General features: G+C 34.3%; 1 protein-coding gene across 1 annotated transcript; it reads left to right on the forward strand.

The window, feature by feature from the left end:
• On the forward strand, window positions 1-19,056 carry LOC120207968 (vesicle-associated membrane protein 727-like). The gene is made up of 8 exons (XM_039207342.1): window positions 1-129; window positions 771-991; window positions 1,076-1,274; window positions 1,386-1,510; window positions 3,215-3,279; window positions 3,374-3,525; window positions 6,490-6,491; window positions 19,042-19,056. The coding sequence occupies exons 2-6, from the start codon at window positions 802-804 to the stop codon at window positions 3,515-3,517; spliced, it is 723 nt and encodes a 240-aa protein (XP_039063273.1). The 5' UTR covers window positions 1-129; window positions 771-801; the 3' UTR covers window positions 3,518-3,525; window positions 6,490-6,491; window positions 19,042-19,056.
• Window positions 19,057-20,755: the final 1,699 nt, after the last annotated feature.

The following is a 20,755-nucleotide window of genomic DNA, read 5'->3' on the forward strand; positions in this document are numbered from 1 at the left end:
AATAATGTAACTATCATCCATTTTCATTGTTTGTTTGCTTGTATTAAAAGAAGCTTCGGTTCGTCCTTGACAATGTCACCATAACTCCTTTTAGCCTAAGAATCCAATTCAAATTCCAACTTGTTTCAGGTGAGCTTCTCTTTGATCTTCCAACTTCCTTTCTTTGATTTTTTAGCAATTCTTTTTATCTCATCTATTTCATTAGATCTACCACGTCCTTTTTTCAGCATTTAATCATCTTTGGGTATAAAAACTTTAGGGGGAAAGTATTGAGAATTTTAGTAAAATTAGAAGAAGAAGAGAAAAAACCCATTTTTTTTAAACTCAGCATAGATAGATTTGCTTCTTCGTTTTCCCCTTTGAGATTCTATTGGGAGTTAAATTAATCATAGTTTTAGTTCTTGAGTTTCTGAAGATCTGCTTACGAAAAGAGTCCCCACTCCCCCTTCATACAAGTATAATTTGGTTAATGTAGTGATATATTCTTTGTTGCACCTTACCATATTTAGGCACGAATTAGCTGTATCAAAATTGTGGGAAAGTTAATTTGTCTATTTGTTTAGTCATTTATTCTTATGTTAGATTGGAATCTCAGTGGATTCACTGAGTTTCAGTTGCATTTATCATTTCTAAATTCAACTTAAGCTTCTCTTGAACAGTCTTGTTTGTTTTTGGTTTGGCATATTTTTTCTTCTTTTTTTTTTTGGCTAAGAAGCATAATTTTGTAGTAATGTTTATAAATGATTTGCTAAGTTAATGGTGATCTGCAGATTTTGATACGTTGGGATATCCAGCTGAGAAATGAATCAAAACGGCTTGATTTATAGTTTTGTTGCGAAAGGAACTGTTGTTTTAGCAGAGCACACATCGTATTCTGGGAACTTTAGTACCGTTGCTGTTCAATGTTTGCAGAAGCTGCCTTCAAATAGCAGCAAGTTCACATATTCATGTGATGGTCACACATTTAACTTCCTCGTTGACAATGGATTTGGTACTTTTTTCTTGACATTTCTTGTCTTTGGTAAAATTTTTGACATCAGAATATGTGGTTGATGGTGTTTGTTTCCACTTGCAGTGTTTCTAGTTGTTGCAGATGAAGCAGTTGGCAGGAGTGTGCCTTTTGTTTTTCTGGAGCGGGTGCTAGATGATTTTAAACAGCGATATGGTGCAAGTATAAGAAATGAGGTTCCCCATCCTTTAGCTGATGATGAAGATGACGACGACTTATTTGAGGACCGATTTAGCATTGCATATAATCTTGACAGAGAATTTGGGTGCGTACATACTTGGCAAGTTTAAATTGTTACATTTATCTACTTAGCCCTATGATGGTCATATACATGATGTTATAATCCTAACCTGTATTGCCTTGCTATGTATGACAGTCCAAGGCTTAAGGAACACATGCAATATTGTATGAACCATCCAGAAGAAATTAGTAAGCTCTCAAAATTAAAAGCTCAAATAACTGAGGTGAAGGGGATTATGATGGATAACATTGAAAAGGTATGTATTTATTTTCTTGAGAAGTGGTATAAATATGGAAAAATGAATGTGTGATTTTGAATGTAGAGATTAAGTATTTCATAACAATCTTCTTTTTTTTTCCAGTGGCTGGTATACAGATTTCTGTGGTTACCATTGAACTTGTCTATAAATATTTAACTTCTTATGACTTTTTTTTCCTCAGCATTCATCTTAGCTGTTGTTATCAGTATTGAACTTTTTCTTCTCTTCTTTGTACATTTATGTTTCAAATGTTTATGCGTAGTCGTATATCCAACGCTTTCATTTTATGCCTGTATCGAACGACAGTGTACTTTTCAACCGGAAGATTGATTTGCAAATTTTCTTGCCTCTGCATTTTATGGTTTCTAGCCATTTATCAATGCCAGAGTAAATTTCTTGCCTCTGCATTCGTAGCTGTTGTTATTAGTATTGACTTTTACACAGGCATATATGAATGAGTTTTCTCTAATTTTATCATCTTTTGTTGGTGTAATGTTCTTAGCCATCTTATTCCAGCATTGACTTTCACAGCAGATGTATATGAATGAGTTTTCTAGTCTCAAATAACTTAATTATATTTTCTGTAGGAGTTTACTTTATTAGCCATGCTGAGTTATGATTATGTACGTAACATGTATCATTCTACGTCTGGGTTTATTTACATGTCACATCTTCATATATGATTAGGAGTCTCCACTTCCTTGTTTGTAGTTAGAATGACATTTTTCAAGTGAATAAACGCATTTTGGTCTTCAAGTTTCTGAGCTCCATCGTCACCTTATAGGATAATAATCCTTTCACCTTCTGTTACTCTTCCAAGCTGGTTTTGTTTACCTGGTAACTTGGTCAATTGATCAAGTATTTATTGACTCAATGCTTAGCTTGACAGTCAATTTATTAAGTGGAGGAATGAAAAAACCCTGTACTGGATGCCTGCCTATGCGCACAATATTGTGGTAAGGACTCAGACATATATCCTACTCTTCCTGGTGCATTAGTCCAGTGACGTACGGTATGGTCTCAGCCCAATCATAGTGTAGTTCCCAACCAATTATTTTCTTGTGCCTTCGATGTTATGGAGTTTTTTGGCTACTGGCAGTACAAATGCCTGTGCATAGATATGGTTTAGTGGGTTACTTCAACAAGACCTAAAGCTTTTCATTCCAAAAGTTTCTATTTAGAAGTTCAAGGCTATGTCTGATGAAATGAATGTTTTCCTATGGCAAAACAGCTAGTGTTCGGTTCTCTAGTTCAGCTGAAAATAGTGAATGGAAAATGGTATTGTTAAAGGTAATAGTATATATTGGTTTTGGTTCTTGGTTTGCTGAACAACATGAAAGGAGCTGGCATATTCTTAAAAATATATCAGGTGTAGACACTTTCTGTTTGTCTTCTTGCTCTTGATTATGGTTAATCTTCTATTGAGCCTCTTAAGTATCATGAATATTATATGTGGCTGTATGACTCCAGACTGTCCTTTTCATTTGGAGAGAAGGAGAGGGGGGTTAATTTCCCAATAAATTATCGAGGTGATTGTGAACACTTTATGCTATGAATTTTTGTTGAGGGTGCTAATTTGGTGTTAATCTGCTTGTTCCTTTGCTAAAACTGTCTGATGTGTCTGTTCCTTAATTATCAAAAGGAAAATTATAATAGACGCGGTAGCTGATTGTGAAGAAATCAATAATTAAATTCCATTTCTGAGCAGGTTTTGGATCGTGGGAGAAGATCGAACTTCTAGTGGACAAATCAGAAAACTTGCAATTCCAGGTTGGTGTTTCTCTTGTGTGGGTTTGTTTAGGGTCCAGGTAAGTTCATAAGATATATAGTTTTGTAACTCATGGTGTTGGGATTATTATCGTAGGCTGATAGCTTCCAGAGGCAAGGGCGGCAACTGCGACGGAGGATGTGGTGGCAGAATATGCAAATGAAACTGATGGTAGGAGGAGCTGTTTTTGTGTTGATCATCCTTTTGTGGCTTTTTGTATGTGGAGGCTTCAAATGTTGACTCTTTATGTGACAGAGATCAACCAAACTTAACTCCCATTGCATTGTGTTTCTCTTTTATACACTATGAATACTAATAATTTACTTTGTTTAGATGTACAAAAGTATTTATGCCCTTTCGTCTTGTATGTGTGGCACTCTGCTGTTTAAGAATATGTCAACTACCTGGCTGTTTTTATCTCTCTCTTTATAAAATAAGGTTTAATTTTTTTCTTTCAAAAAATGTAGTCATATGAGCTTTTAACTTTTAATGCATATTTTAGTATAAATTAAATGCCATTAGTTTATTCAAATTTCAAACACGATATATAAATAGGAATGAACACAATATTTTATGTTAGATGACTAATTTATAGAATTCTAACGTTAAAAAATATAAAAAATAGTTAAATTATGAGAATGTGATATCTATAAATAAAGTTAAAATAAAAATAACCTTAAAATTGAACCGCCGGTTCCTCCTGACGTACAACCTACTCAACTTGAACTTGGCAAGTGGCTCCGCCTGACATACAACCTGCTCAACTTGAACTTGGCAAGTGCTTCGAATGTTGCTCATAGTCGGCCTGCTACAAAAAACAATCTCCCGGTTAATGTAGAGAGCCCTGTGGCCATGGATAAATAACCTTTGCCGTGTCTGGCTCTTTTGTTACCCCCCCCCCCCAATTTTTTATGGATCTTAAATTATTTGTTTGGAATTCTCAGTGCTGTGGTAGTTGAAACTTCATCAGGGTCACGCGTCAATACCTCTGTGACAATAAACCCGATTTGTGTGTGTTTTTTAAACTCGGATTAGCAAAACTAATACGAATCGTGTTATTGGTCTCATTGGTTTTCAGAACTCGTTTAGAGTTGAATCAATTGGCTTTGCGGGTGGTATCTGGTTTTGTTGGTATGATCGAATCTATATCAATTTGTGCTTTGTCGTATTATAGATAAAGTGTAGCAGCCTCGACCCCTGTTTCTAGCCACTTTCGTTACGCCAGTTCCCAAACTACTCGAAGGAAAACTTGCTGGTCTTACCTGAGGTCTCTTGCTTCTGTTGTTAAAGAACCTTGGGTTATTATTGGTGACTTCAATGCAACATTGCTTTTGAAAGACTGGAATAGTTGCGCGCTTTCTTCCTCTCCTAAAATTGCGTTCTGTGACCTGGTTTATGATCGCGGCTTACAGGATCTTGGCTATCATGGTCCGAGTTTCACCTGGTTCTATGGTAATTGCGTCGTCCGTCTTAATCGCAGTCTTGGTGATACAACTTGGTTTGAATCTTTTTTGCTGTCTATTCTTGAACACCTCATTACAATGAAGTCTGATCATCGACCTATCTTACTTTCCCTTTACCTTGCTTCTACTACTCGGCTTAACCCCCCTTCCGGTATCTCTTTGAGTGGTCTTTGCAAAAAGATTTCCAACAATTTATCCAAGACTATTGGAATTCGGATCTTCCCATTGCGGATTCGATTGTAAATTTCTCAAAGGCGGTTGTCATTTGGAATAAGGATATTATTGGTTCCATCGAAAAAATAAAAGAATCCTCATGACTAGGCTTTGGGGAATGAAACGGTGCCTTGGTTCTCCTCGTTGACGAAACCTTATTGTGTTGGAATGCAAACTTCTCCAGGAGCTTGAAAATGTTCTTGATCAGGAAGAACAATTGTGGATCCAAAATCGAGAGTAGATTGAATTAGATTTGGTGATCGTAACACCAAGTTTTTTTCATTCTAAGGCTGCCATCAGTAAGCGTCAAAATAGAGTTTTAAGCCTAACGCTTGATGATGGTATTTGGTGTCCGAATGAGAGCAGTTTACATGACGAACCAATGCTTTATTTCTTACGTTTATTTGTTGCTCCGGAGTCCTCTCCAGGTCCTTATCCAATCCATGGTTGCTTTCCCCGCCTTGAAGAACTCGACACCCTTTCTTTAATTGCTTGCCGTATTGAATATGAGATCAAAGCTGTCCTTTTCGATATGGCACCCCTCAAAGCCCTAGGAATAAATGGTTTACAGGCTTAATTTTTTCAAAAGAATTGGGCTGTCGTCGAGCCTTCTATTTGCAATATGATTACTCAGACGTTTGTGCATAACCATATAGATGCTTCCATTCTGAGCACTACGTTGGTTCTCATACCAATGGTCATTACCCCTAAAACATTTGTTGTTTTCTGGTCTATGAGTCTCTGTATTGTCCTCTACAAACTGATTTCAAAGATAATCGTCCGACGGTTGTGTAACATTTTCCCATCTCTCATTCGACCTCATCAAACGAGCTTCCTAAAGGGCATAAGTTTAACTAAGAACGTCATCATTTATCAGGAAGTGATCCATTGTAAGCACTAAAAAAGGGCAACACTGGATGGATGACAGTCAAAGTTGATTTGCAAAAAAAACTTCCTACAGGCTTCGGTGGGATTTCATTGAGCACACTTTAATTGATGTCGGAATTCCATAAAGTTTAAATGAGAACATCATCATTAATCAGGAAGTGATCCATTCTATGCACTAAAAAAAGGGCAACACTGGATGGATGACAGTCAAAACAGACTTCGGTGGGATTTCCGTTGAACCTATTTTGATATAACAAATTAAGGGTAAAATATTTTTAAACTTGATTGAATTTATTCAAAGTTTTCAAAAATAATTTGAAGTCCATTAAACAAGAACTTAAACACAAGAATAATTTTCTAGCAAAACGTAATTGATATTGTGTTTACAGTATCGATACCGCATGAACAGTATCAATATTGTTCTTGCAATATCGATACCAAAAGGCAAGCAAAGTATCAATACTCATATGACAGTACCGATATGTCTATTGTTTTTAAAGGTGTTTAGATTCCAGTATTCATTTTTGGTACCGATACTCAATAGAGTATCAATACTACTTTGTATAATAGTATCGATACCATGACCCCAATATTGATACTGTGTGGCCTAATGGTCTTTAACGGCTAGTTTTATTCAAAAATTATTAGGAGTACCGATACTTCTATCTCGAGTACGATACTCCCTGATCTGGTGATACATGCACCATACACCACAATTCCAAAGAAGATGGGCTAACTCTTCCACTTGACCCAATTACAAGAAATAGGGTCAAACTTCTAAAGGACACTCCATACTTCAATCCAGGCATTCATCAATAAAGGAATTCAAGCTCACATGGAAATAGAAGAATTCAAGGAGGGAAATCCATTCATTTCCCCTCCCACATTTACTTGGATCTCTATATCCCAAGTTGAAGATAATCCAGGACCAAAATACACTATTCAAGAAGAAATTCCTGGAAACAGTTTAAACCTCCTTAAATTGCTAAAACCTTTGTAAAAGTATCCATTGTTGAATTATGAAGCATGGATTACTTCTTTCCTTATATTTTAGATATTAAGTTGTTTTCCTTTTATTTTATTAGGATAAGGGTAAAAGGATAATTGCTTGTAATGAAAACCCTAAATAACTTATCATTTCCTCCATACTCTTCATGGTCGCCTACTTCCTTGCCTCTCAAGTTATTGTCGCCCATTCACCTTCTAGAAGACTCATTCAGATCATTCATCAAGCTAAAGGTTTTAATCTTACATAACTCCCTGATTCCATCACCACCGTCAAATCAAACACTACATCAACAACTCACATCATTGTCTCTCATCCCCTTGCCATTAGGACGCATCTTGGTTTTTATTTTATTGTTATTTTAATATTATTTTATTACTTAGTCATGATACAATAAGTATTGCTCGTCACCTATATAAAGGAAATTCTTCCCACCGTTGTATTCATCAATTTTTCTTGAATAATGATACAATGTGAATATGTTTTTACAAGAGTTGATTGCCTTATGCCTTCGAAGTTTCTTTTCCTTTTGATTTATTTTCCTTTTGATTTCTTTTCAAGTTCTTGAGAGAGATCTTCACACTCTGGTTTGCCTTCTCAGTACGATTAGGAAGGTTGGTTGGAGCCGTATTGTCAAGTTTGCTTTTTTATTGTGACTAGGAGGGTTCAATACGACATTTATCCAACTATTTCATCTTCCACAAACCATCCTTCCCTTTCTCCATTGTTTCCGCCCACCATACAAAACCCTAGGGTTTTGCGTTAAGCCCCACACATACCAGGGTAAATTTTCAAATCAATTTTCCCATCAATCCGACCATCCGATTCCCATTCTGCCTTCATCCTCTTTCCAACGAGCATCTATTCATCAAAATCCAACAACAATTCATCCTTGGTTGTCCACCTTAAAGGGGATAAGCATAAGTTCTTCACTACATGTTTTGTCTTCTAGTTATCTTTTATTACCCTTGTTTTTATGTTGTCTTTACTATTTTATTCCCCTTATTTTCTTAACTTTTATTTCTTTGACTCAAATTCCAACAAACCCTAATCATCCAAAATCCTAATTGTCGCTACCCATATCTCCCTTTCATTCTATCATTCTTTGATCGAGTTTAGAGATTTTTAGGTTTGATTCTTCAACGAAGAGTAATGTTCATTATTCGTTGCCACATCTCTATCATCTGGGCAATTTTATTTTGCAGCAATTAAGTCCCTAACGGCTCCAAAATATCTCAACAGCTAGAAACGATCACAAACTCATTACAACATATAAAAAAATTGAGGACACTTGAAGAATGTTACAACACCTATCCAAGCAATCTACATCAAGAGAAAAACTCTTTCAATCTTATTTTTCCTTTTCTCTTGTAAATAGAGTGTTTTAGTGAGCTTAAATTATAAACACCTATCTTGTAGAGGTTTTATTGTTTACACAAATTTTATCCTTTATAAAAGGGGTGTGGTTCTATCTTAGCCATTGAAAAGATAGAGAATTTGTAAAAGTTACTATTGAGCCTAGAAAAAGAAATAACAGATTAGTTAATTTGTTAGAAATCTTTAGTGAGGAGCTAAGGTAGTGAATCTAGACTTCATTAAGGAAGTTGAACCACTATTAATTATTGTGTCAATTTTACTATCCGTTCTCCTTAATTCCCAAAATTTTCAGAAAGCTGATTCACCCCCTCTTGCCCATTTTTTCTGTTGATTTCATAGAGCCTTCAAATCTTAACAATTTTATTGAGCACACTTTAATAGGTACAAGTATTGCAAAAAGGCTTGTTAACCTTATTATGTTGAATATATCTTCTTTTGAGATTCAGCTTCAATGAAATGGTTGTTTGTCTCATCCTTTAAAGTCGGGGAAGGGTATCCAACAAAGTGCTTATTTATTTATCTTAACTATGGAACGTCTGAGTCACTGTATCTCTGCTTGTGTTTCATCTGGTTGTTAGTCGACTTTCAAATTGGCAAGGAATAGCACTCTAGTTCACATCTTTTTTCCGCAAACGATCTCATCCTTTATGCTAAGGCCAACATGCATAACACTGATCGAATCTACTCTTAAAAATTTTGGGATGCACTCCAATCACAAGGTTTGTAAGCAAAAGACAACCATTTTCCCCTCAATACTCCCACTATTCTTCGGGATGCCATCTGTATGAAGCTTGGATACAAAGAAATGGCTAGTTTGTGGAAATATCTAGGTGTTCCAGTTTGTCATTCCGGAGACACGAAAGACCTCTATCGTTTCGTTCTTGATAAAGTTCAACAAAAACTTGATGGTGGTCGCCCCCACTCCTTATCTTTTACTGGTAGATTAACTTTGGCAAAAATGGTCTTGATAAGCATTACTACTTTTGTTAAACAATCTTATAAATTGACTATCTCACTTTGTGATAAAATTGAAAGCTTGGTTTGTCGTTTCATATGAGGTGCGAATGCCACATCTTCACGCCTTTCGCTTGTAAAATGGAGCATGCTTTGTCAGTCGATTTCCCATGGTGGCATTGGCCTTCGAAAAATGAAATTTCAGAAATTTGCCTTCTTATTCAAGATATGCAATGCTATCGTCCAGACCCCGAAAGCTCTTTAGATCCGATTACTTCGGGGAAAATACATAATCTTGACCATCTGCCCGACATCTATTTCAAGACCGAATTTTTCTCCTTTTTGCCGCTTAATTGTAACATTTGGTCGTTTTTTCATAGCAACACGGCTTGGTTTATTGGTAATAGGAATATTATTGATTTCTGGCATGATCTTTGGGTTCCTAATCTTGGTATTTTATCCAATTATGCCTCAGATACTGCTACGGTAACAGATAATTGGAAGCTTTGTGATATGGTTTGCCAAAATGGGGACGGTAATTGGCTTTTATTACAACATATTCTTGTTCCTTCAGTGTTGTTGTATATTCAAAGCCTTCATCCTCTGTCGTAAAATGTTGGTCCCGATCGAATAATTTAGAAGGAAGATTGGAGGTTTCGCTTCTCTGTTCGTAATGTGTATGGCTCTCTTGACAAAATGAACTGATCGAGCAAAAACTCCCAATGGAATTTGATTTGGAAGTTCAAGGTGCCGGAACATATCAAGGGTTTTCTTTGGCTTGCAATCCAGGATAAACTCCTCACGAATCAAATTCGTTGTGCTAGACGGATCGGTTTTGACCCATCTTGTCTTACCTGTAATCATGTCAACGAATCCCTCCTTCATATCCTTCGAGACTGCCCATCCACACGAAACATTTGAAGTGATTTAATGACAAAATTGGTTTACAGGACTTTTTCGAGCTCCCTTTAGACTCCTGGCTCAACCATAATCTGTGTTCCCATTTTGAGTGCAATGATTCTTATGGTCCTTGGAACATTTTATTCTCCTCGATCATTTGGCAATTGTGGAAAAGCCGCCTAGATCTTCCAAGGTATTCCCCTTGACACTTCTGCTTGCTTTCACACTGATATTTCTTGGAGTAAGTTCTATTCTGAAGCCAATTATCAATTGGACGCTGCTACTTCCCCGAAAACTATCCAACTTCAATGGATGCCTTCGGATATTGGATGGTTTTGCATGAATACTGATGTTAGCTTTTCCCATGCCTCCCATCAAGGTTCTATTGGAAGTCTCGTTCGCACTGCAACATGCGATGCTTTGCTTGGTTTTCGCAAATACATTGGCATTACCTCTATTCTGGAAGCAGAAATATAGGGCATTTTTTAAGGCTTGAAACTCCCATGGCAACATGGGTTTTATTCTTCAGATGGATAATACTGAAGCTTTCGCTCTTCTCTCACCCCTGGCCACGAATAACCCCTTCGTTTTAGTGAGAGAAATTGCACGCCTACGTAATAGTTCATGGTTCGTTGAATTTCGTAAGGTTTATCGAGAAGTTAATGGCGCAGCAGACTTCATAACAGGGATGGATTCTCCAACTGATGGCTTCCTTGTCATTTTTGAATCATACCCGACCCAACTTCTGGATATTATCCACAGAGATACCTATGATCCCCCATTTGAGTATAAAGCGTTCACGTAATCGGTTTTACCTCATTCCACTAAAAAAATACCTAAGGGGGCGTTTGGATGGGAATATAGGATTCTCTCGAATGAAATTATTTCCCCATTTATTTGGCGGGAATGTCATTCCCGGTAATGTTTTATTATTAATAGTATTTTTTTTGTTATATTACCGGAAATGTCATTACCTCCCTTCCCTTAGGTATTGAAACATTACCGGCGTTTTGGACTAAAATGCCCTTAATTTTTTTTCTTCAAAAATATCATTCTTCTGTCATTGAATAATAAAAATTCTACGAAGGTTAAATTACAAATTTATCCTTAAATTATTTTAGATTTATAAAAAAAATTATAATTAAATTTTTTATATGAAGTTCAGGGTTAAAATAAAATTTTACCATTTATTAAACATTTTTATATTTTTAATTTTGTAAAAAAATATATAAATATTATGAATTTATTTTTTAAAAGAAAATATATAAATATTTTACAACTTGTAATATTATACAAATATATAATGACATTTTTGTCAAATATACATTCCAATAATATTTTATTCCTTTAACCAAACACGGTAATCTTACATTCCTGCTAAACCAACCAAACACAAAATACAACATTCCTAGTAATCTTATTCCCTGGTAATCTTTTATTCCCACTGATAATTTTACATTCCGTGAACCAAACGCACCCTAAAAGTTAAATGATTTAAAGAAAATCTTAATAATGATTGTAAAATAAATTTAAAATACACAAAATTAAAGTATAAATAAAAAATGCTAATATAAAACTAATTTTAGATTCTAATTTAGTTTTGTTTTAAGTTCATCTACTTTATTTTTAAATTTAGGGATAACTACATGAAAAATCACTTATTTTATATTTTGTCCACTTTTGATCACTGATTTTAAAAAAAATTAGATATGACCGTTTCGGTTTTATTTAATTAAGACGTGGTCACCCCGAGTTAACTGTCAATAACAGTTGTTAAATATTTTGATATAATCACATATTGGTCCGTGTTATTTACATATTCTCCCAATTTAGTCATACTTTTAATAAATTTAATCCTCCAGTCGAATGATGTCACATGTCATGCCACGTAGGGGTGAGTGTTCGATCGAGTCGAGTAAACAAATTTGAGTTATTCGAGTTGACGAGTCCTATTTTACAACTAGGAGTTGGCTTAGAATTTTTTTGAGTCGAGTCAAGTCAAATTTTCGAGTTTGGTTTAAATTTAATTGTAAACATTTATAATAATATGATATTATTTGATTTCAATTTAAATGATCTTTTATAACCATATAAATACATGTGTATTTCTTATATTTTTCATATGTGATATACATTTATGATACAAAGTCGAGAGACTCAACTCAAACTTGAAAATCAATCAACTAATTACTAAAATTTTTGAGTTATTCGAGTTGTATTTTATAACTTGGTTTGAACTTGAAATTTTTTCGAGTCGAGTCGGTTTCTGAAAGTTAATCCTCCAATCGAACGATGACACGTGACATTAGGGGTGAACGAAATTCGACTCAACTTGACTTGAAGAATCATTTTTTCGACTCAACTCTTGAAAACTTGACTTGAATTAACTTTGAGTTGTAATTTCATAAACCCGACTCGATTAAAAAATTTCAAGTTCAAACCGAGTTGTAAAATACAACTTGAATAACTCGAATAACTCAAAAAAATTTAGTAATTAGTGGATCGATTTTCAAGTTTGAGTTGAGTATCTTGACTTTGTATCATAAATGTATATCACATATGAAAAAATATGAAGAAATACACTTGTATTGTATATGGTTATAAAAGATCATTTGAATTGGAATCAAATAATATCATAATATTATAAATATTTATAATTAAATTTAAACATAAACTCAAAAATTTGAATCGTCTCGACTAAAAAAATTATAAGTCAACTCTGAGTAGTAAAATATGATTAAATTTATTTTAATTTATTAAAAATCAGACTAAATTGAGAGAATATGTAAATAACGGAGACCAAATGTGATTATATCAAAATATTTAACTGCTACTAGTAGTCGTTAACTCGGGGTGACCACATCTAAATTAAATAAAAACGTAAGTGACCAAATCTTATGTTTTTTAAAATCAGTGACCAAAATGGATAAAACATAAACATAAGTAATTTTTCATGTAGTTAACCCTTAAATTTAATATACAAAATATAAATAAATTTAAGAGAAAATAACTTCAGTGATCGAAAATGCCTTATAATATACGATTTTAACCAACTTTTTTTGGATTTGCAAAAATAACCAACAAATTCGCAACGCGATTCCAATTTCGCAACACAGTTTCGCGAATTCACAACTCAGTTTTTAAATTCGTAACTCGAATTTACTTTTCGCAACGCAAATTTGGAATTCGCAAGACAGAAGTCAAATTCGCAACACAAAAGTCAAATTCGCAACTCGATTTTGACAATTTCGTAACACATATTTCTTTTTCACAACACGATTTTTAATTTCGCAACTCGATTTTTGAATTCGCAACACGAATTTTTTTCGCAACTCGATTTCTTTTTCGCAACACGAATTGTTTGGGTATATAAACTACGCAACAGCAGCAGCAACTCATAACCTAAATCGCAACTCAGTCTATCTCCATCTCTCACTCTTTCGGCGACATCTATTCCTATATCCGACGACATCCTTCCCCATCTCTATTTTTTTACATAATTTTATTTCTATATAATTTTTCAATGATTTCTCTCCCAAATTATCAAGTATCAACTTAATAAAGGTATGTTTTTCTCTAAGTTAGTGATGATATCTAGTTTATAGCTCGTTTGTTTAGTAAATTAATTTACAATTTGTAGAATAAATCATCTAATGTTGATCATGTTTGGATAGATTTTTGTTATGGAGGGTCATGGGAGAATGTTAATGGTGTTTTACAATATATTCTTTACTCATGAATCTTCAACTAAAACTGTCATTAAATTTGTTAACTTTTGAAACTCTAATGTTACGTGTTTCAAAGAAATTGAATTTAGAGCCTCTAAGTGGATTTAGGCTATCTTATCAGAGAAAATATAAAGTTTATTTGTTAACCGACAATGAAGATGTTGAATGATTCATTGCTTACATTAGTGTTTCGCAAGATGATGTTACATTGTTTGTTGTTGAACCTAGAAGTAGTGAAGTTGGGTCAGTAACGGGTAGTAATCAACTAAGTTCTTCATCCCCAGTTTATGGTGCTCACAATGTACAACTTTTTTATCAACCTCAAAATTTCATGATTCCACACAATTTCATCACCAAGAAAAAAAAATTTCACCACATTTCCAATACCAAACACAATATCAAATACAATCTCAAAATTCACAACTTTTCCCTAATCCAAATCTCAATCAACTTTCAGCACCAAATTCCGGTTTTCGTATTGACCAGTTAGACGATGATGAGCCAATAGAAAAAATTGTGAGTACTAGTCAGTATTCGAAATTTGATCTTGGTCAATACCCGAACTTTGATCTTGGTCAATACTCAGATTTTGATGATGTTTCAGAAGAAGAAACATACACTGCTTGTAATGATTTTGATATTGGTCAATACCCACATTTTGATGATGAAACATCCGCTGCCGAGGAAGATGTTGTTGATGATAATGAGGAGGAAGTTAAGGTTGTGAATGAACATGTTGAACATCCATTCTGTAATTCATATAACCCTGAAGAAGAAGAAGAAGAAGAAGAAGAAGAGTCCCAGAAGAAGAAAGAGCCACATGAGTATAACTGGAATATGCCATAATTACTTCAGATACCGGAAGAATAGTTGGTAAAGATAGCAGTTGATTGTTACACAAAAGTTATTCGTATCAAGAAATATGATTGTTTTGATACAAAAGAATACTTGAAGATAGCTTTGTATATGAAATGTGTGGAATATGGGTATCAACTAAAAGTTAACAAATCAAGCAAAGATCGTTTCGAAACAAAGTGTAGGATTGACAAAAACTGTATGTGGCGTATGATTGCAAAGAGGATAAAAGATTGCGAAATGTTTCAAGTTAGGACTTTTATTGATAAACATACATGTTCAAGAACCCAAGTTTTTCCTCACCATAGACAGACAAACAAAAATGTGTTGGGTAGTTTTCTGGCTGAGTTACTGTTTTTAAATGGCAGGGTATATCGGGGACATGAAATTATGACTGACATGAATGCTCGGCGAATTTGATTTTCACATTATGAATTTGATTTTCTTAAACATATTGTGCCTTCAACAGGTCTTTTTGGCCAACATAATGCAGATTGAAATTAAATAAATCAATTAAACAAAAAAAACATATTTTATTTACATTTTACAGCACATCTAACCTAAAATGCTCCTAACAACTAGGAGCTTACAGACATTGGTCAGAAACAATTCACTGTGTACAACAAAATTTAGGTTGACAATCATTATATACAACTTGCAAATGGATATGATCAGCCAATGAACTGAGATAAATTAAATTATTTAACATGTATCAACAAATGGTTGTTTATGCACATTTTCAGCACCCGGTGAGGTTGTAAGCATCTCAATATTTCTCGGCTTCAAACCTATGCATAAATCTCACAAGTGAAAATCATGTACATTCTAATCACAGTTCAGAGTCATATAGAAAAGCGAAAGGAAATTCTCACATGGTCATACTGTCGCATATCAACCACTGGATGCAGGTAGGCAACGTCTCGTATATATCTCTCTAGCCATAAAATGTCGAAACCACAACCCTACTGCAGCTCTATCTATATCTGTCGGAGGTAGAAATTTTTACCTTCTCTCGTCATACGTTCCAAGCACATGCATACAAGCGGACCACAATCCCCTCTGGCTATTGACGTTTATTGTGGCGCTGTTTCGTCTCTCATCATTGTAACTTTTAACTTTTTTGGCTTCTCGTTTCCTGAATTTGTCCAATAATCAATCGCATCCAAGTATTTAGCCAAAAGATCGCTCCATCCCCTACAAATAATATCTTTCAAATCAGACAATGGTATATAATTCAGCATACTGTCATATACTATCATCTTCAGGGATGGGAGCTGAAGCTCGACAAGAATCCAATGATGACGTTCCATAACAGGGATAAACACCTGCAATATAATTTAAATAATACTTCAACTACGCTCATCAAATAAATTTTAAGAACACCTTTAAATATGTAAAAAAAATACTAACCTTATCGACCTCCCACCACGCATGATAAAGGATACCTTTTTTACCTAACGTATATGAAGAGTCTTTCTGATCCTTCAAGTGAGTTGCGTGAAAAGACGAAGGCATAATAGTCCATATCGTCTTTTTGAGTTTCTTCAATTTCCTTAAGATCAGAAGTCGTGTTACCCATGTATCAATATGTTGTTTTATCCAAAAATACATATATTAGTGAATTTAATAAATTTTAAAAAATATATCAAAATTAATATAAAAAGAATATAATACTTACCCCCATTCGAAATAGACATTCTCTCAACCCCTAATAAACACCCCACCAAGACCGCTCAAGAAACAAATATGTATCGTCGATTTTGCATATGTCGGTGAAGCACCCCTGGCTCCGCTCATGTAGATAAAAATCAATTGCAGTCTTAGCCCAAACGGTATTATCCTTAATTGTGTCTAGTAGTGTGCATATCTCGTACTAAGGAATTGTACTGGCCGGTAACTAATACGAAAGTTATATTTGATCCATCATACCATGCACAAGAGGGGTTTACCGATATGTCTACATAGTATTGAATGTGGATCCTGAACGATGGGAGGGGATTCTTGAACGATGGGAGGAGGCTCTTGAACGATGGGATGGGTCTCTTGAACGATAAGAGCTGAATCCTGAACAATGGGAGGTGAATCCTGAACAATGGTAGGTGGATCAGGCTTCTTCTTACGCAGTCTTGGAACTATTGGGGTGAAAGAAGACGTAATGGCAGGTCCACGACGTCTGATGCGTGAACCCCGTCGTGCAAGAAAAACCCGACGTAAAGCACCTACCTCATCGGGTCACTAAAAATAAATTAATACATAAATCAATAAACAAATAAATAAATAATGTTGAAAAAACGTTATTTGCATTTTTAGTATAATATTTCTCATAAAATTAAACAAACTTACCTCATTGCGTAGAGTATGAATCTCATTTTGTAACGATGAAATAATCTCACGTAGAGCACCGACCTCGTCACATAAAACAACTACCTCACCACGTAAAACACCATTGTCATCACGTAAAACAACTACCTCACCACGTAAAGACCCTACCTCATCACGCCATGCATCATTGTCATCACGTAAAGCACCGACATCATCACGTAACACACTGAACTTATCACGTAAAGAACCTAACTCATCCCGTGGAGGTGAAGAACGGGGAGATAAATATCGTGGCATCTTTGACGGTCGTTTATCATGAGATGATGGTGGAGAAGAGGCTCGATGATGTGATGGATCTCGGTGTCGAACTGAAGAATCGACTCAATGAAAAAGTGGGGGGTGCTCATCATCCGTCCCATCAAAAAAACGCCTACTAGCTTGCCACCAATCAGTGGCAAGCTCTATAACACCCATAACCTGTATAATTATACCTATACAGATTATAGATGTCACCTGAATTTCTAAAAACCATTTCCACTTTTTCAAGTGATTTAAAATTTATTTTCTTAAAATGGTAATTGATATTATAAAAATATCATATCATATAAATTATGTTTCATTATAACCAATTTAATTCAAAAGATTTTTTTATGAATAGTGAACAATACCCGTGAACAGTAACAGTAAACAGTGGGGGTATCGATTCCCCTGTAGTAGGGAATCGGTTCCCTAAATGCATTCTGGAAATTTTGCTTAAAACGTGTTACTGTTCACTGCTACAATAACTGCTACATTAATTTCCAAAAATTACATATAAAACTCATAAAAACATCACTATCAATTTATCATTTTGTTTCCCAATTAATTCAACAAAACAAATTAAACATTATCAAATTCCATCATAGGATGTCTTACTGATATTACAATATACTCCTCGATACTTGATTCACTTTGAACTCTTTATTCCATTACTGGCTTTTTACCTACGCGTGAAAATCATCACACACTAAGTATAAACTTAGTGAGACAATTAAAACAATAAACAGTGCAATACAATTCATGCATGAATTTCAATGTCCAAATCAAAATGTCATAAAATCATGTTACATATATATGCAATATTTTACCATTTAATACCATAAGCTCGTAAGCTTATTTTACCAATATACTTACCATTTATCCATAAGCTCGTAAGCTTATTTTACCAATACACTTGCCATTATTCCATAACCATATACCATAGAGAATAACCCAAAATACACCCTGAGGACCCTGAGTACACGAGTCAAATATAAGCACCGTAGTGCTAATCCGTATGACACATAAGGTCGTGTCCACCATCTGTACTAGGTATCCTTAAGTACAATCCCGTATGGCACATAAGGTCGTACCCACCATATACACTAGGTATCCTTTAGTGTATCCTGTATATGTAGCATGCTGTGTAACATCCCAAACTACGGGTTAGTGACCAAATTGTAAAATTTCAGAATTTAGTGATTAAAGTAGAATAGTTCAATAGTTTAATGATTTATGTGGAGATATTTCCTGAAAGTTGTTAGTAATTATTAAAAGAATTAAAGGGCAAAATAGTCATTTGACTTGGAAATTATAATAAAATGATATATATAGGCATGTGGGGATAAGGATGAGGATATTTTCTTCACTTCATCATCTTCTTCTTCATCATACGAGAGAAAGAGAGAGTCAAGCTTGCAAAGGTAAGTTTTCGAATTTGTTGATTATTTGTTAATTTAAAGCTTGGATTTTGATCATTAGATGATAACTAAGCTTAAAGAAAGCTTAAGTTGTCTTAAAATCAAAAGATGAAGAAGTTATGAAAGATTAAAGAAAATGGGTTTTTAAGTGAATTTTTGGAAAAGAGATGATAAGTTGAATTTGAAACTAAATTTGACTTGTCATCAACTTAATTAAGAGATATGAAGTGATAGAATTGGATTTAGAGCATCTTGAAAATTTGGTATGATTATTGATTTCCATATGAAAGATGAAATTTTGAGGTTAAAGATGACATAAATTGATATTAAAGTGTTTAAGCATGTGTATGTGAGTTGAGGATAGGAAAGAGGTTGAAATATGACACAATTAAATTAAAAGGAAGTAATTTACGTGTATAAATGGAAATTCTGGATAGGTGCATCGATGCACTATGAGTGTGTACCGATGCACTAAGGCAATTTTTGAATATGCATCGATGCATTAGGGGGTGCATCGATGCATGGGAATTTCGAAGCTATTCTGTGTACCGATGCACCCATAGTGCATCGATACACCCCTAAAGAAAAACTGAATTTTTGGTTCCTTAAATTAGCCTAAGTTATTAGTATTGAATTATAAGGTTTAGGCTTCTGAAATTATCTCGGAAATGATGTTTATGTAGATATTGAGCCTAAACAAATTCTGGAACAATCAAAGAAATTAGGATCGAATCAAAGCAAGGCTAAGGTGAGTGCAATTTAATTGTACTTATATGATCGAAAAACATTGGCTTGCGATGAGCCAGTGACGGAGTGACTATGGTAAGAAGTGACTCCTAAAATGTTATATGATTGATATGATTCTTATGAGTGTATTTTAGTTTATAGGATTATAAGGAATTGGACTTGTGATAAGTCTATTTTCAATAGTTATAGTGTATGGAGTATTGATTATAAGGATGTGAATGACATGAAATGTATGTATACTTGATTATATAAATTGTTATGTGCTATGTGATTGATGTGATATGTCATGTGTGAAAATAAAATATGAACTATAGGAAAAGATTATATGATGTATATATGAATATAGGTGAATAAAATATGACATGCATGTTTACATGAACATATGAGAAATAACATAAGTTATGCGATACTATTTATATGATTACATGCACATGTGATATATGTTATATGATATGGATCTATGTGACTACGTGAGAAAGAATATATGTCTATGAAAAAACATAAGAACAATGTATACGCTATGTGACATGTGAATATGAAGCATCTGAAAATGTTCTACGTGTAAGTGAACTATGTGCCGATATGAATATGTAATAAATATGAAAGATAATGCCCATGTTATGTGTCATGAGATCTAGAGGTATAGTTGGCATGCCAAGAGTAGAGGGTCTACGCGGTCATTCGGGACAAAATTCTCCGTGGTCCTTCGGGACATATATATATTCTTTGGAGCATGTATGAGGTCTTTTGAGACACTTACTTGATCCTTGGTATATGTATATGATTCTTAAGAAATTTCTATGTGGTCCTTAGGGACATATTATATGACACTACAGTGCAATTTTACATGGCACTTAGGTACATTTCTACGCGGTCCTTCGGGACAAATTCTACGTGGCACTTTGGTGCAAATTTATACGAGCTGTGGTGACAGCATAGTGCACAACCTCACAGTACTCACATACCTTCAGTTCTCACCAGTGTATCATGGGCTAATAAAGAGACAATATCAAATACAATATATATATGATGTATATGCTTGTTTCTATGATACGAGATGCATTATATGAATTATACGATGTTAAGGGTATTTTGTTATGAAATGATATATATATTTCATGATGTATATAGAAATGTTCAACATATGCTTATATGATAAAAAGAAATTAGTGATAATAATATGATCACTGATAAATATGTTCATGATAAATGTATATGTGTGCATTGGTTATACAATGGAAGATATGCTTTTATATGATATGATAATATTTGCAGATGTATACTTTTATTTATATGAAATGGTATAT

Source organism: Hibiscus syriacus, unplaced genomic scaffold, assembly GCF_006381635.1.
Source record: "Hibiscus syriacus cultivar Baekdansim isolate YM2019G1 unplaced genomic scaffold, ASM638163v2 tig00015498_pilon, whole genome shotgun sequence".
In the NCBI taxonomy this organism is placed as follows: domain Eukaryota; kingdom Viridiplantae; phylum Streptophyta; class Magnoliopsida; order Malvales; family Malvaceae; genus Hibiscus; species Hibiscus syriacus.